General features: G+C 53.3%; 1 protein-coding gene and 1 long non-coding RNA gene across 6 annotated transcripts in view; one reads left to right on the forward strand and one right to left on the reverse strand.

Moving 5' to 3' along the window:
* The window catches only part of LOC122384613 (zinc finger protein 765-like), a 100669-nt gene that overhangs the window by 12447 nt on the left and 72598 nt on the right, over nucleotides 1–15624 (forward strand). For 3 of the 5 annotated variants that reach the window (XM_043372197.1, XM_043372196.1, XM_043372200.1), the window contains one exon: nucleotides 10929–11008. In XM_043372197.1, coding sequence (XP_043228132.1) covers nucleotides 10929–11008 — 80 coding nt within the window. Of the gene's footprint in view, nucleotides 1–10928; nucleotides 11011–11675; nucleotides 11771–15624 lie in introns of those variants that run through there. The other 2 variants (XM_043372198.1, XM_043372199.1) reach the window with 2 other exon arrangements.
* On the reverse strand, nucleotides 6797–7672 carry LOC122384616. The gene is made up of 3 exons (XR_006257071.1): nucleotides 7655–7672; nucleotides 7165–7348; nucleotides 6797–6832 (listed from the first exon to the last, which is right to left on the reverse strand). It is a non-coding gene; the product is annotated as an uncharacterized LOC122384616 (long non-coding RNA).

The raw sequence follows: 15624 nt of genomic DNA on the forward strand, positions 1-15624 counted from the left end.
TAGAACGCTTACTTTGAGATCACTACACATGGCCGGTTTTTTCCTTTGACCTTGACCTCTGACCTTGAAAATTAACCTGAGGTAAAAAATTTTAGGTGCTTTAGAATCGTCTTGTAAGGAACTTTCGTTTGGTATCGCTTTCGTTTCCGTAGCTCCCTTATTTACGGAGTTAGACAAGGGGGGGGGGGGCGAAAAACGCCCCCCCGGGCTGCGGTGGTTGGGATTACCCCCGGGCCCGGCCGGGTTAACATTAGTTTTGACTTGAGATAGCCAAATTGGTGGCCCTGGCCTGCAAATACCGGTTTAGGCACTCACGACATCGAAAAATGCTTAATTCGGACTTCGGAGATATGGAAGTTCAAACCTGCAGTTTTCGGATTCTAAGGGGCTAATGCATTGGAATGCCCCCTTAGAATTTGTGACGTCAGCGAAGATCTAACGATTTTTAAATCTTAGACTAAAACCATCGTTAACACGTGGTGGGGACGACGGTGAAAACAGGGCGCCTGGGGCGATTTGATCAAGGCTCTTAAAATTCACTCGTGACAATCAGCCTCTACAAGGCGTGGAGAGGGGGAGAACTTCTTAATAGTCACGTGACTAATATGCCCTCCGGCGCCCTGTTTTCACCGGCGTCCCGTGGTGGTATACACTGCTTTGCGCGCAACGTCTGCCGCACTTCAAGGCTGCCAAACTATTGTTTCCAAATAAAGTCGCTAGGAACAGGGGAACTTTTTTTAAGGTGGGAGGGTCCCTTTAAGGAAAGTTTTTTTCAGCCTTTATTGCATTTAGCCTTTATTGTGTGCAAGTTTCAGCTTGACCTGAGGTGTTCCGAATCTGGACTGAATCCGGGCTGCGATGCATGGAGTGTCGTTTATTTGTACATTTTGCCCTGCCGAGGTCGAACTGGGTCACATATCGAGAAGCGGTTTTTAAGGAAAGTTACTACGGCCGGCCAGTGGCGTATCCAAGAGGCCATGGCCTCCCCCTTTGGCATCAAACATGCAAGTGGGCCCTTTGGGTCGCTTGAGTGCAGTGACGTACCCAAGGGGAGCCACGGGGGCCCTGAGGGGCCCCTGGTTACCTGAGGGTCCCCCTGGTAACCTGAGGGGCCCCTGATTATCTAAGGGGCCCCTGGTTATCTGAGGGGCCTGGTTACCTGAGGGGCCCCTGATTATCTGAAGGACTGCTGGTTACCTGAGGGGTACCTTGCTACGGGGGGCCCCTGGTTACCTGAGGGTCTGGCTATCTGAGGGGCCCCTGGTTACCTGATGGGCCCCTGGTTACCTGAGGGGCCCCTGATTACCAGAGGGGCCTCTGGGTATATGAGGGGCCCTTAGTTATCTGAGGGTCCCCTGGTTACCTGAGGGACTTTGGTTATCTAAGGGGCCCCTAGCTACCTGAGGGGCCCTGATCCCTTGGGTGTTCCCTGGCCAGTGACCTGAAGATACCCTGGTCACCTGAGGGGCCCATGTTTACCCGGGGAGTACCTGGTTATATAAAGGGCCCCTGCAGTCACATGAAGGCCCTTAGTTATCCGTAGAGCCCCTGGTATAACCGGTCCCTGGTTATCAGAGGGTCCCCTGGCCACCTGGTGGGCCCCTGGTCAATTGAAAGGCCCCTGGTCACCTGAGAGGCCCCTGATCACCTGAACGGCCCCTGATCATTTGGATTAAATGGTATAACCAGGGCTATACCATTTAATATAGTAAGGGGTATACCATTAAGTATAGTAAGGGGCCCTGATAGCCAGGGGCGAGGCTCAATCCCCTCATCGAAAGGTTCTGGATACGCCCTTGCCTGGGTTGACAGTGGCCCCGGGTGACCCCGGCAAGGGTCGACAGTGGCCCCGGGTGACAGTGGCCCCGGGTGGGCCCCTTCGAGAGCAGGTGGGCCCCTCCTGGGCGAAATCCTGGGTACGTGCCTGCTTGAGTGTCTCAAGAGAAACGACCTTCAGGGCCTCATCCGAAGTACTGGCCCAAGCATAAATAAAGTCTAACTGCGTCAAACTATCTTAAAATGCCATTTCATGGCCCTCATAGGCCAGTGTAGGGCCCTCAGAAGCCAAGGCCCAGCCCCCAGAGGCTAGGCCGCTAGCGTGGAACCCTCAGAGGTCGCTTTGGCAGTTTGGCGGCCATAAAGAAGCTTAGACTTGAGCGTGGGACCCTTTGACGCTGGCTCAGAGCCCCAAGGAGACAGCGCTCAGCCGTCTTAAGGCCAGCGTGGGGCCCTCTAAGGTCATTGTGGGGCCTTCTAAGGCCATTGTGGGGCTTCTAAGGTCAGTTTGAGGCCTTCTAAGACCAGTGTGGGACCCTATGTCCAGCGTGTGGCCGTCTATGTCCAGCGAGGGGTCTTTTAAGCCCAGCGACATTGGGCCTTCTTAGGTCAGCTTAAGGCCCATTGGCCACGGAGACCAGTTTGAGGCCCTCCGAGGACAATGTGGAGCTTTTTTAGGCCAGTGTGGGACCCTCTGTGACCAGCGTGAACCCTCTGAGGCCAGCGTGGGGCCATCTGACTTCAGACTTCAGAGGCTGGTGCTGGGCCCTCAGAAGCCAGCGCGGGCCTTCATAGGCTGGCGTCGGGCCATTACAGGCCACCTCGAGGGCCTCGGCAGCCACTCTTCAGACCTTATGCATGTTTGGGCCCCCTGAGGTAGGAGTGGCCCTTAACCCTCGCCCATATAGGAAGGGGGTCGAACGGAACCCCCCTCGGTTTTTCGCAAATAACTCGCGTAAAAAGCGGCCAATCGCGACAAAACTTTCAGTACCCTCGCGTTTATCAATTTTACACCTACCCTGGAAATTTCATGACCCTGACTCTAATGACCTTTGACCTGTGAGTGTGACCTACTTTTCGAGACCATGTTTGGCCGGAATCGCGATTCGGCGTATGTCGGCTCGCATTAGCCGCGCGTTTGCAGTCTTTTCGTGGTTTCAAGCGTTCAAACATGGGATATGATGTTGCTCCCATGCATTAGGGTGGGTGTCAAGGTCACCCAGGTCAGGTCATTGACCTTTGATGACCTCGGTTCACTTTTTCGAGTCTTAACAGTTTTCAGGCTAGTTTTTGGAGCTGAATTCGAATTTAGCAACCATTTGAACATTTACGAAATAGTTTTGGTGCCTTCGTAACATGATACGAAGCTGTCAGAGGCGGTTGCCACCTACTACGAATACCCGGAAAAACTCTTACTGGTTGACCTGACCTGACCTGACCCGACCTGGCCTAAATGCATGAAGACATCATCTATGATCAATAACTAACATGATATTCGTGATCAGCACCCCGAAAAAAACCCATAGCAGCCACCCCTTACAACGTTCTAACAGGTACCGATTTTCCAGACTTTTGGATCATTGACCTGACCTGGAAGGTCAACCGATGACCTAGGACCATAGAATGGGTATCATCGGCTTCCTCTTGCCACGGGCAACACGCTAGTTTTTCCGCGAAGCTTTAGATCGCGGCTGACAATACACTGCTATATATTGCTCACATAATACAGAACAATGACTTAACTAACGATAAATGCAGTTACAGATCAGCCACGCAAGAGCGTCCGTCGCTGACCGGCGCTCCACCAGCTCTCCCCCGGCCGGGCCACGGCCAGCCGGCGTCACCTTGCCCACGTGACCGCCGCGGGGCAGGTCGGCCGCCGGCCTCCCCACGCGGCCGGCTCGACGCCGGCCGCGTCGGCCCAGCGTCAGTTCATACAACTTTACATTTCTCCTCCTCCCAAACGAACAGGACACCGCACTTCACGACCACTGCGCGTGCGATAGTTCACACAGCCACCGGCCTCGTCTCCAGCGACCGGAACGGCCGACGCGTCGCCGCCGTCGCCGCCGCGCCACCCCACCACCGGCGGAGGAGCGGCGCCGGCTCCAGCACCGGCCCGCGGCACTGACGACGCCGATCCAGAGGGCGCCGAAGGCGACAGCGGAGGACCGGATGGCGAGCCCGCCGACGGCGCACGCGGCAGCGGCGACGAGGGCACCGGCCCCGGAACCGACGGCTCAACAGGTTCAGCCGGCGCCGGGATCGTCGACCTGCGGACAGCAGCGCGGCATGGAGATAAGCGTTCAGCATGAACACGTAACCCACCCTCCAACTCAAACGAGACCGGTCCACGCTGCGCCGTCACCAAACACAGTTCGGAAAACTGCGGTTGACCTTTACGGGGCTTGGGCATCAGGCGATATCGAACGGTGTCTCCTACCTTGATGTTTGGCTTACGACTACGCCTGTCGTGACGCTCCTTCATCTTCTTCTGCTTCTGGCAGACTCGTTCGCGAACCTCGCTGTCGTCCGCGTGGAGTGCAGAGCCACTGCTGCGAGACACCGCGTTCTCAAGTTCGGTGCGCAGCTGTCGGCCATGCAGGAGCTCTGACGGGCTGCGCCCAGTCGTGGCGTGAGGCGTCGCGCGGTACACCATCAGGAACCGCTGGGTGTGCGCCGCCGATCTGCTCCTTGCTGGGCGGCTATCTGCAAAGACGCCTTCAAACTGCGGTTAAATCGTTCAACCGCTCCTGCTCCTGCAGGATGGTACGGTGATACTTTGATGTGTTTAACTCCGCGGTCACGAAGAAACGAAGCGAAGGCTCGAGAGGTGGAGTGAGTACCATTGTCACTGACAAGTTCTTTGGGCCATCCCTCTCTGGATGCCACGGATGTGAGAAAATCTATCACAGCGTCGGTGCTAGGCTCGCCAACAAAAGCGACCTCCGGCCACTTCGAATAGTATTCGGTGAGCACAATACCGTATCTTTGACTCACGGGACCTGACATAGGCCCAATAAAATCAATTCCTACCTTTTCCCACGGCGCGGGAGGTAGTGGAACTGGGATGAGTGGCGGGCGGCACGTCTTCGTAGTCTTGTCGACAGCTGAGCAGGTCAGACAGTCCTTGACGGCTTCTTCCACCTGGCGGTCCATCCCTGGCCACCAGAAGATGGCACGTAGCCGCTGTTTGGTGCGCACGATGCCAGGATGGCTGCTGTGAGCAGACGTTGTGACATTAGCTCTGAGGGAAGAGGGAACAATAATACGATCACCTCTAAGCACCAGACCATCCTCAGTGCTCAGTTCATTCCTGTACCTGAAGAAGGGTTTCAGGATGTCAGATACTTCCTTGATGCTGCGAGGCCAGCGTCGCGGAAGTTGGTCGATGAGAGCCTGAATCTCGCAGTCTGCCTCACCGGCCGCACGGATGTCGTCACAGCTCACCGCCGGCGGAAGCTGTTCCACTGCAGCGACCAGGATTTCTTCATCTTCAGCCTCCACCTGACTTCCAGGCAGACGCGAGAGACCATCTGCCTGGTTCACCTTCCCTTGGACGTGCTGAACCTGGAAGCTGTAGGACATCAGCTTTACTGCCCACCGGACAGCCGCATGCTGGCCCGACCAATCCCCTTGGCTGCCAACAGAGACTTGAGAGAGGCATGGTCAGTACGGAGGACAAACTCCTTACCCCATAGGTACCGGCGCCATTTCTGGCACGCCCAGACACACGCCAGGCCCTCTCTCTCAGTCACGCTGTACTTCCGCTGCGCTGAGCTAAGCGTGCAGGAGGCGAACGCGACAACCCTCTCTCCCTCCGGATGAAGTTGGGAAAGCACCGTCCCCAGACCGTCGTCACTCGCATCAGTGGAGACGTAAGTCGGCAGGTTGGGATCGAACGGCGCCAGAGCCGAGGAGCTCAAGATGGCGGACTTAACATCCTCTAGCGCAGCTGACATCTCCTGTGTCCAACTGAAGGCCGGAGCGCCCTTCCTCAGCTGTCGCCGCAGAGATTCCACTCTGGAGCTGAAGTTGGGCACGAATTTTCTGTAGAATGAGAGGGTGCCCAGAGCTGACTGCAGCTGCTTCTGCGTCTTCGGACGATCCATGTCGCGCAGTCCTTGGACGCGATCCGGCGACATTTCAATGCCGAGCTCCGAAACGATGAACCCGAGGAACTCGAGTGACGTCACGCCGAACTGGCACTTGTTCTCATTCAGCGTGATGTTGTAGTCCCGCGACCGCTTCAGGACTTCGTTGAGCCTCTTGTCGTGCTCCTCACGCGTTGTCGCGACGACCAGGACATCATCCAGGTATACCTGCACCCCCGGGATGCCGCTCAGGATGGACTCCATCAACCTCTGAAAGCACTGAGGCAGACTTCGGAGGCCGAAGCAGCACCGCTTGTAGCGCCAAGTCTGGCCCTCGTGCACAAAAGCGGTGAGGTCACGTGAAGTCTCGTGCAGTTCCAGCTGGTGATATGCTGACTTCATATCCAGCTTGGAGAAGAACTGAGCGCCCCGGAGACGATCCAGAATCTCTTGCATGTCTGGAAGAGGATGACCGTTCGCGATGATCGCTTTGTTGATCTCTGTCAAATCCAGGCAGACCCTGAGTCCCTGACCTCCACGTTTCTTCACAGCAACGATGGGGGACAACCAGGGTGAAGACCCGCAAGGAACACGTTCAATGACTTCCTGAGACTCCAGTTGCAGCAGGTGATCGCCGACCTCCTGCCGCACTGCATAGGGTAGCGTCCTCAGGCGTGTCGAAACAGGAACAGCTCCTGGCATCAGACGTACCCTGTGAACGAAGCCTTTGATCGCAGGGAGAACCTGGTCGCTGAAGAGAACCTGGTCCTCACCTCGACTGATCGTGCTGCCACAGCTCACAGTGACTGACAGTAGCCTCTGGAGATCTCGACCCATGATCGGCACACGACCGTCCGCCACGTAGAAGTCTGCGGACACAGACCTCTGGCTGCCACTCGTGACGTCAACAGTCATCTTGCCATACACTCGGATGTCGCTGCCGTTCCACTGAGTCAGGCGACCTGCAGGACGAAGAGGTATGTGTCCAAAGCGCTGCTTGTACAGGGTCACCGGAAGGATGCTGACTGCCGAGCCAGTATCCACGAGTAACGGTACACGCTGACAATCAATGACGGCATCATAATACGGAGACGGTTGGCGCTCGACATGCTGAACATCTTCAGGGGTCACCGACAAAATCTGTACGGCATAAACTGCAGCAACCGACTTGCCAGGACTGGGGCAACATTTACTGAAGTGACCAACAGCATGACACTTGAAACATTTCTGATTTCGGGCGGCACACTCACTGTCTTTTGCCCAATGCCCTTCATCCCACAGGCACGACACGTACCTTTCTTGGGCGGCCGCTGCTTCGACTTCTGCTTACGCGGCGCACCGCTGCTGCTAGCTTCGCTCCTGCGGCCGGTGAAGGCCACTTCCACTGTCGCAGAGGGTACTGCAGACGTGCCAGCCGCCATGTGCAGAAGCGACTTGCGTTGCAGCCCCCGGTCATGCGCCTCAGCTATCTCAGCCAACTGGGACAGAGACAGAGCATCAGTCATGATGAGTTTATCACGGAGCTGGTCCGAGCGACACCCTTCAATAAATCTGTCGCGGAGCATCTCATCGGAGAGATCACCAAAATTGCAAGCTTCAACAGCTCCACGAAGATTCGCCAAATATATGACATTAGACTCCTCCGGTCCCTGGGCAATGTTACGGAACCGTAAGCGGGCAGACCGAATATCAGTGTCAGACTGGAACAGATGATTGAGAACTGCCACCGCCTTGTCAAATGATGACATCACAGGGTCCACAGATGGTCCCCCCTCCTCACTTACTTCAGATTTGAAGGCTTGCCTGTCATCGGAAGCTGCGGCCCGGTACAGACGGCGAGCTTCGGCGCCGACGGCCGCCATCAGGAGCGCTGTCCTCCGGCTGTCGGACCACTCAGACCAGCCGTTGGCCTCGGCGAACACCAGGAAGTCTTCATACCACGACTTCCAGCTCCCGGGACGCTGTCCCGGCCGGGCCAGGTACTCCGGCAGTGATAACGGTTGGAACATCTTCAACTGCGGCGTTCTTGACTCGTCGCCACTTGCTATATATTGCTCACATAATACAGAACAATGACTTAGCTAACGATAAATGCAGTTACAGATCAGCCACGCAAGAGCGTCCGTCGCTGACCGGCGCTCCACCAGCTCTCCCCCGGCCGGGCCACGGCCAGCCGGCGTCACCTTGCCCACGTGACCGCCGCGGGGCAGGTCGGCCGCCGGCCTCCCCACGCGGCCGGCTCGACGCCGGCCGCCGGCTGCCGGCCGCGTCGGCCCAGCGTCAGTTCATACGACACTACATACACCAATACAGGCGAGGGTTAAAGGCCAGCGTGTATGTATGTATGTATGTATTGACACCAAAAGCCTTCCACATATGGCGTGGCGATTACGGCTTAGATCCGAGTATAATGGGTAACAATCATGCGGGCAGGGGGAAGAACACTCAGCACTAGACGACAGTCATCCATCGATGGGGGTCGCGACAATAATCATCTACATATGTACATAAGGCAAACAATATATATACATAAGCACAAACAGATCGTCCACCTATTGGCGGCATGCCTTGTCTACTACTAAACAGACTCGTCAGCGGCGCAGCGGGGATTAGTCAATCAGCGCGGCCCTGGCAGACCGGGCGAAGCTGGCAGGTGGCAGCTGCACTACCTGGGGTGGGAGGCTATTTAACAGCGCCGCGGCGCGGTACTCAAAACGCGTGGGACCCTCAGGAGGCATCATGGGCTTCTAGAGACCAGCGTGGGTTCGAGAGCGGCATAGGGACATCAGAGACTGACTCAAAGGCTCCCAAAAGCCAGCGGAGGCCCTGTGAGGTCAGCCATAGCATGGGTCTCCTGAGGCCATTATGGGGCCCGGAGGCCAGCGTGGTTCACTCTGTTGCCAGTGTGGGGCTTTCAGAGGCCAGAATGAGCCTTCAGAGGTCGGAGTGAGGCCAATGTGGGGGACATAGAGCCATCAGAGTCTAGATCAGAGCTCAACCCAAGTTCAACCAGCACAAGACACTAAAAGATTGACATCTGCCCTTTGAAAAGTGTTACAATCTTTAAAAAAAATGACAAAAACAATTTGCTTTTGATAATCTCTGGTGACCCTATAGCGAAAGCTAAAGCAAAAAAAAAAAAACTGTATGCCTACTGCTGAAATAAATTGGTCTCTATAGAGCTATCAATATCGATGTTTTTACGTTTTAACATTCTTTTTTAGATTGCCTGTGTGCGTAAAAAGGCTCCCTCACATGACGAAAGTGGCAAAGAACCGCACCTGGGCGTGGGTTAAGTACGCTACTACTGAGGCCCCTAAGGTAAGGGTGGGGCCCCTTGAGCAGGTTTGGCCTCCCCCTTTTCAAGATCCTGGATACGCCACTGGGCTACCCGATGATGTGCTTTGATTTGGAATTCTTTCAATCCTTCTACTCGAGAACTGCTGTGCAAGTGTATTTTCAACATAGCCACAATTGACCTCAGGTCATTGCATGACCTTGAGAGGTCAAATGGGTACTGGAAAAGTAAGATTAGATGCTGGCGAGTCGATTTGCGGCATTTTTAGCGATCTAGCTCTACTGGGTGGGCCACAATCGGCTGTGCAGATTTGGGCCACGTGACCTTTGCTGACCTCTGTAGGTCAAACGGCAGGGTGTGACACCGAACGGCTTGGGCTGTGGATTATACATGTCAAAGCCTCTATTGTGTGCAAGTTTCAGCTTGATCTGAGGTGTCCCGAATCTGGGCTGAATCCGGGCTGAGACGTATGGAGTGTCGTTTATTTGTACATTTTGCCCTGCCGAGGTCAAACAGGGTCACATATCGAGAAGCGGTTGTTAAGGAAAGTTATTACGGCCTATGGGCTACCCGATGATGTGCTTTGATTTGGAATTCGGTCAATCCGTCTACTCTAGAACTGCTGTGCAAGTGTATTTTCAACATACCCACAAATGACCTTAGGTCATCGCATGACCTTGAGAGGTCAAATGGGTATTGGGAAAGTAAGATTAGATGCTGGCGAGTCGATTGATGCCATTTTTAGCGCTCTACCTCTACTGGGTGGGCCACAATCTGCTGTGCAGATTTGGGCCACGTGACCTTTGATGACCTCTGTAGGTCAAACGGCTGAGTGTGACACCGAACGGCTCGGGCTGTGGATTGTACATGTCAAAGCCTCTATTGTGTGCAAGTTTCAGCTTGATCTGAGGTGTCCCGAATCTGGGCTGAATCCGGGCTGAGACGCATGGAGTGTCGTTTATTTGTACATTTTGCCCTGCCGAGGTCAAACGGGGTCACATATCGAGAAGCGGTTTTTAAGGAAAGTTACTACGACCTATGGACTACCCGATGATGTGCTTTGATTTGGAGTTCGGTCAATCCTTCTACTCGAGAACTGCTGTGCAAGTGTATTTTCGACATAGCCCACAAATGTCCTTAGGTCATCGCATGACCTCGAGAGGTCAAATGGGTATTGGGAAAGTAAGATTAGATGCTGGCGAGTCTATTGGTGGCATTTTTAGCGCTCTAGCTCTACTGGGTGGGCCACAATCTGCTGTGCAAATTTGGGCCACGTGACCTTTGCTGACCTCTGTAGGTCAAACGGCTGGGTGTGACACCGAACGGCTCGGGCTGTGGATCGTACATGTCAAAGCCTCTATTGTGTGCAAGTTTCAGCTTGATCAGAGGTGTCCCAAATATGAGCTGAATCCGGGCTGAATCTGGGCTGAATATGGGCTGTCTTGATGGACATCCTACCAACCTACAAAATAGAAAACCTACAAACCTGCAACCTAATACAACCTACAACCTAAAATTTCTGGTGTTGCATATTTGTATCAACAGCACCACAATTGTAGTTGGGACCCTATCTTTACAAATACTGCTGATTCTTGTCATTAGAGTTTGACATAAGGCATAGCTGGGCGCTCTTAACTACACAGTCAAAATATTAGCTGGACTATTAACTAATTAGTACATATTAGTAACTACTGATGATAACATGATGCTCCACAGTTCCAGCTTGATCTCTGCTTCAAGTGATATGTTGTGTTTCACAGTTGTAGGGATGCTGTTAACATCAAGCCTGAGCTGCCATCCCAGATCGGTGATAGCCGGGAGATCATAGTCAAGGCTGAAGGTAAGTGGCTTCCTATTTGGTCCAATATTGGATACAAAACTTTCAACTGTCAATGAAGACAACTGTACTGTAGGATGCTGTGTGTACTGCAACTATAGTCTACCCGCACCCTGCTGGAAAGGGGGTAACACCCCCTGCTATTTTGGCTCGCCTCATCATGCATCTTTTTTTTGCCCATGTGAAAATCGCAGACCAAGGTCACTCAATGTCAGGTCACCATGTCATGTCAAGTGATCTCACCTCATAAAATGTTTCAATGCCTGCGATAGCTACATTTAGTGACAGGTTGCTTTGAAATTTTTGCAATGGATAAGAGCAACACTTAATACATCGGGAGACTGAAACATCGGGAGACGGGAGACGAGACGAGTCTCATGTTTAACCGGAACACACTCCACTTCTAGTAAGTTGGCGCACGGTAGCACGATTCCAGGCGGTAGCAATGTTAGTGGAGTAGATAATACTACCGGCAATATGCGTCCTTTGGCAGTTAATGATACGGTATCAATTTCCACCTACAACTGCGAGTGTCTGATGACTGCCCTGCCCTATGTTTGTAAGCTCATTGAAGCACATGACGTAGTATTTCTTGCAGAAACGTGGATGTCCCGCTCCGAGGAGTGCTATCTTCCTGGTTATGTCAATACCTGCTGCTCATATGCTTGTATAGTGATGGAAAAGTTCGCCATGGATCTTCCTCCTGGTGCGGGCGCCGGACGCCGTCATGGCGGCGTTGCTATGATTTGCCGCAATCGCCCTGGGGTACGCTATGACGAGATAGACTGTGGAGATGAGCGCCTCTGTGGTGTTAAAATCAGTGATACGCTAGGACCGAGGTTGACAGTATTCGGCTGTTACATGCCCTATTGGGATTCTTTCCGGAAGAATCTAGATGAATTTTCTCATCTTGTCAGTAAGCTTGATGCTCTTATCACTGCACTTGGCTCCTGTTCTCCTGTTGCTCTTGTGGGTGATTTTAACTGTGCCTTGCCGAGACTGGCTGCTAATGCGCGTCCGACCCGCTGGTATGAGTTCCGTGGGTTCTCGTTGTTTAGCAGCATTCTGCAAGAGCTTCTTGATAAGCATGATTTCTCCGTAGCTGAATTTCAATTTACACAATCTGTCTCCTTCTCATACCAGCGTGGTAGCTCTCGTACTCACATTGACCATATCATTGTGCCAAAAAATGTTCTTCGGTCAGTGATATCATGCGACATTGTGCCGCCTTCAGAGGAGAACCTAAGCCCTCATCTGCCTCTTAGCTGCTATATGCGACTTGCCCTACGTGGTGAGAAACCCTCATCACCATCAAGCAAAAGTATCCCAGTTAAAAATGGATGTCCTGATGTTCTAAATTGGGATTGCAATAGCCGCAATGAAATGTATAAGTCTGCACTTGAGACGCACTTGTCGGCATACCTTGCTAGTAACGTGCAGATGACACCGGAGCTCACCGATGTGAACGAGTTGGATATGCACATCACTAATGCTATCCATGCTGCGGCCCGGGCGTCGGGCTGTGCTAAACTAAGGCGTTCTCCTAAAAGCTGGTGGACTCCAAGGGTCTCCAGCGCTCGTGATAAGGCTCGCTTCTGGTTTAGATTATGGACAGATTGTGGCCGCCCTGTGAACAGCGTTGTTTACGCGTGTTATTGTGAGGCTCGCCGTGCATACCGCTGCGCCCGTAAAACTGCTTCACGGGGCAGGATAGATGAGGAAGCGCGCCTTCTTCACAGTCTTCGGCGTGATCGTAATGTTAGTGCATTCTGGCGTCGTGTTAACGCTGCGAGAAGAGGTGGGCAGCATGGATGCAGTAATCTTACTGTGGACGACTTCGCCGACCACTTTGGATCGATCAGCCAGGATGACGATTCACAGTTGAGCCCTGGTCAACAGCTGATATGTGACGCTGTTGCCACTCGCTTCTCCGCTGGTTGTGACTCTGCCGAGATCCGTATTGTTACCCCAGATGAGGTATGTGACCTGATCCAGCAGTTAAAGCGAGGTGCTGCTCCGGGGATAGACCACGTAACAGTGGAGCATCTATTGTATGGTAGATCACAAGCTTTGTTGGTTGCGATTGGCCGTCTCCTCACTGCATGTTACGCCACTTTATCGGTCCCTGACGCCTTTTCTGTTAGTGTTGTGAGACCCATCCTAAAGAAGTCAGGTTTGAATCGAGATTGCTTGGACAATTACAGGCCGATATCTCTCACTACTACTATGTCGAAGTTACTAGAGTGTCTTTTACTAAGTGAGCTGACCGAATCTTTCTCTCCCAGTGATCTACAATTTGGGTTTTTAGAGAACCGTAGTACTATCGAGGCAACGATGCTTGTTACTGAAACCGCGCAGTGGCACAGTCAGAGAGGTTCTCCAGTGTTTGCAGCCAATTTAGATGCGAGGAAATATTTCGATAAAATTTGGCATGATGGTCTACTTTTTCGCCTAGAGAAGTTCCTGAGCCCCCGGTCCTGGCATTTGGTCACAGTGTGGTATAGACGTCTAAAGGCTTTCGTAACTTATGCTGACCATATGTCGAGTTGTTTTGACATCAAGCGAGGAACGAGACAGGGGGCCATTTTATCGCCAGCGTTTGCAAATGTTTTCTTTCAGCCTCTCTTAAGTCTACTTGATGTTAGCTTGTGCGGATCCTTCATGTTTGGCTACCATGTTCCTGCCGTGTGCTACGCAGATGATTTGATGCTGCTCTCTACCAATGCGGGAAACCTAAGTAAACTTTTGGAAATAGTTGATCAATTCGCAGGGTTTTGGAGGCTTGAATTCGTTCATGTAGATCCGATAAAAACCAAAAGTCATTGTATTGTATTTGGTGCTGAACTTTTGTCTGCGCTCCCCGTCTGGCACCTATCTGGTCAGCAGCTTGCTGTACGAGCAGTGACCGAACATTTAGGTGTCACATTGTCAGCGGATCTAGCCGGGTCACTTCATGTACAGCACCGTGTTAGTCGGGCTCGTGGAGCATTCTACGGACTGACTCCTGCTGGAATGCTCAGTGACTGCCTATCGCCTTCAGATAAAGTCTTTCTATATAACCTTCGCGCTAGCAAAGACCGATGTTAGTGGTTTCGGGACTGTATTGTCATATTGCATTGGTCTTTGGGTGAGGGTCCAAAATGCCCACACTTGAACATACAGTCCGATACACATATACATCGCATAACATGTAGGTGTACACTGTACATAACAGTCGTGCAGCAACGCATGAACCGACAGTATAAAGGTGTAGGTAGAACAAACAATGATAACAACGCATTACTAGCATTCGTTGCATTAATAGTGTGACACTGAGGCGAAGGCGGGGTGGTGGGCGGTGTTGATATCCGAACCCAACGAGGTTTGAGGAAAAAGTGACCGCTCCTTTAGGGCCTTGACCGCTCCCCGCGGCGGCCGCCGCCGAGCGCTCATAGGTCCCGCCCGACCCCTGGCGGCGGCTTCCCGCTAAAACGCTGCCGCATTTGGTAACTTCGCTGCCGCGCCGGATACATAGAAAAACATTTTGCGTTCGGAACGCAAAATTACATTTCTATATAACCTTCGCGCTAGCAAAGACCGATGTTAGTGGTTTCGGGACTGTATTGTCATATTGCATTGGTCTTTGGGTGAGGGTCCAAAATGCCCATAACCCCCACCCGAATCCGCGAAGGAAAAATTGAAATGAACCTGAGATATATGTATTGCAGTAAGGCACGTATACAGCCAGCAATACGCAGCGAATTCTCGACGGACCGGGAACCGGGGACAAAACCAATCGACTGACCAACCTAACCGCAGGTGGCAAAAAAAAAAATCTGAACAAAACCAACTTGAACCCTATCCAACATGAGCACCACAATAACGCTGGCCACAGGCCAAACCGCTGGGATCTCCTCGCGGCTACTCGTGTATTGCCCTTTTTGGCAAGCATAGGACCACCTCGGGCTCACTGGCACTTGTGGCCAGACCGCGAGGGAGTCTGTGCGCTTAACTTAATAACTACGGCACTGCGGCCGACCCTGATAGCCCCTCGGGCTCACTGGCATTTGCGGCCAGACCGCGAGGGGACTCTGCGCGCTAAACTTAATAACTAACGGCACTGCGGCCGACCCTGATAGCCCTTCGGGCTCACTGGCACTTGCGGCCAGACCGCGAGGGGACTCTGTGCGCGTAACTTAATAACTAACGGCACTGCGGCCGACCCTGATAGCCCCTCGGAAGCCCCTCGGGCTCACTGGCACAGGGCCAGACCGCGAGGGACCCCTTGCGGAGAATTGGAGGCACCGCTCGCCCTAACGACGCCCTTTAGCTTCCTTGCCACCCTGGCTCACCGTCCGGACCGCTTAAAGTCCAACAAGGGCCCCTATCGATACGAAACGGCAGAGAACCCAGCACAGACTGAGGCTCCGCCCGCGCGGGCCGACTGCCGGTGTCTAAACCGTGCGATCCGCCGGAGTGGTACTGAGCAGTGAGTGATACCGAGCGCCGGACGTAACGGCGCATAGCCGTCACTGACGTCCAGCGGCCGGCTTGAGCCAGCTGCATCTCCGACATCCCCAGTGCCGCTCCGTGCGTTGCACCGCCGATCCGGAAACAGTGACCGGAGAGGCGAGCCGGGT

The sequence above is a fragment of the Amphibalanus amphitrite genome, unplaced genomic scaffold (assembly GCF_019059575.1).
Source record: "Amphibalanus amphitrite isolate SeventyFive unplaced genomic scaffold, NRLGWU_Aamphi_draft 000194F_arrow, whole genome shotgun sequence".
Taxonomy (NCBI): domain Eukaryota; kingdom Metazoa; phylum Arthropoda; class Thecostraca; order Balanomorpha; family Balanidae; genus Amphibalanus; species Amphibalanus amphitrite.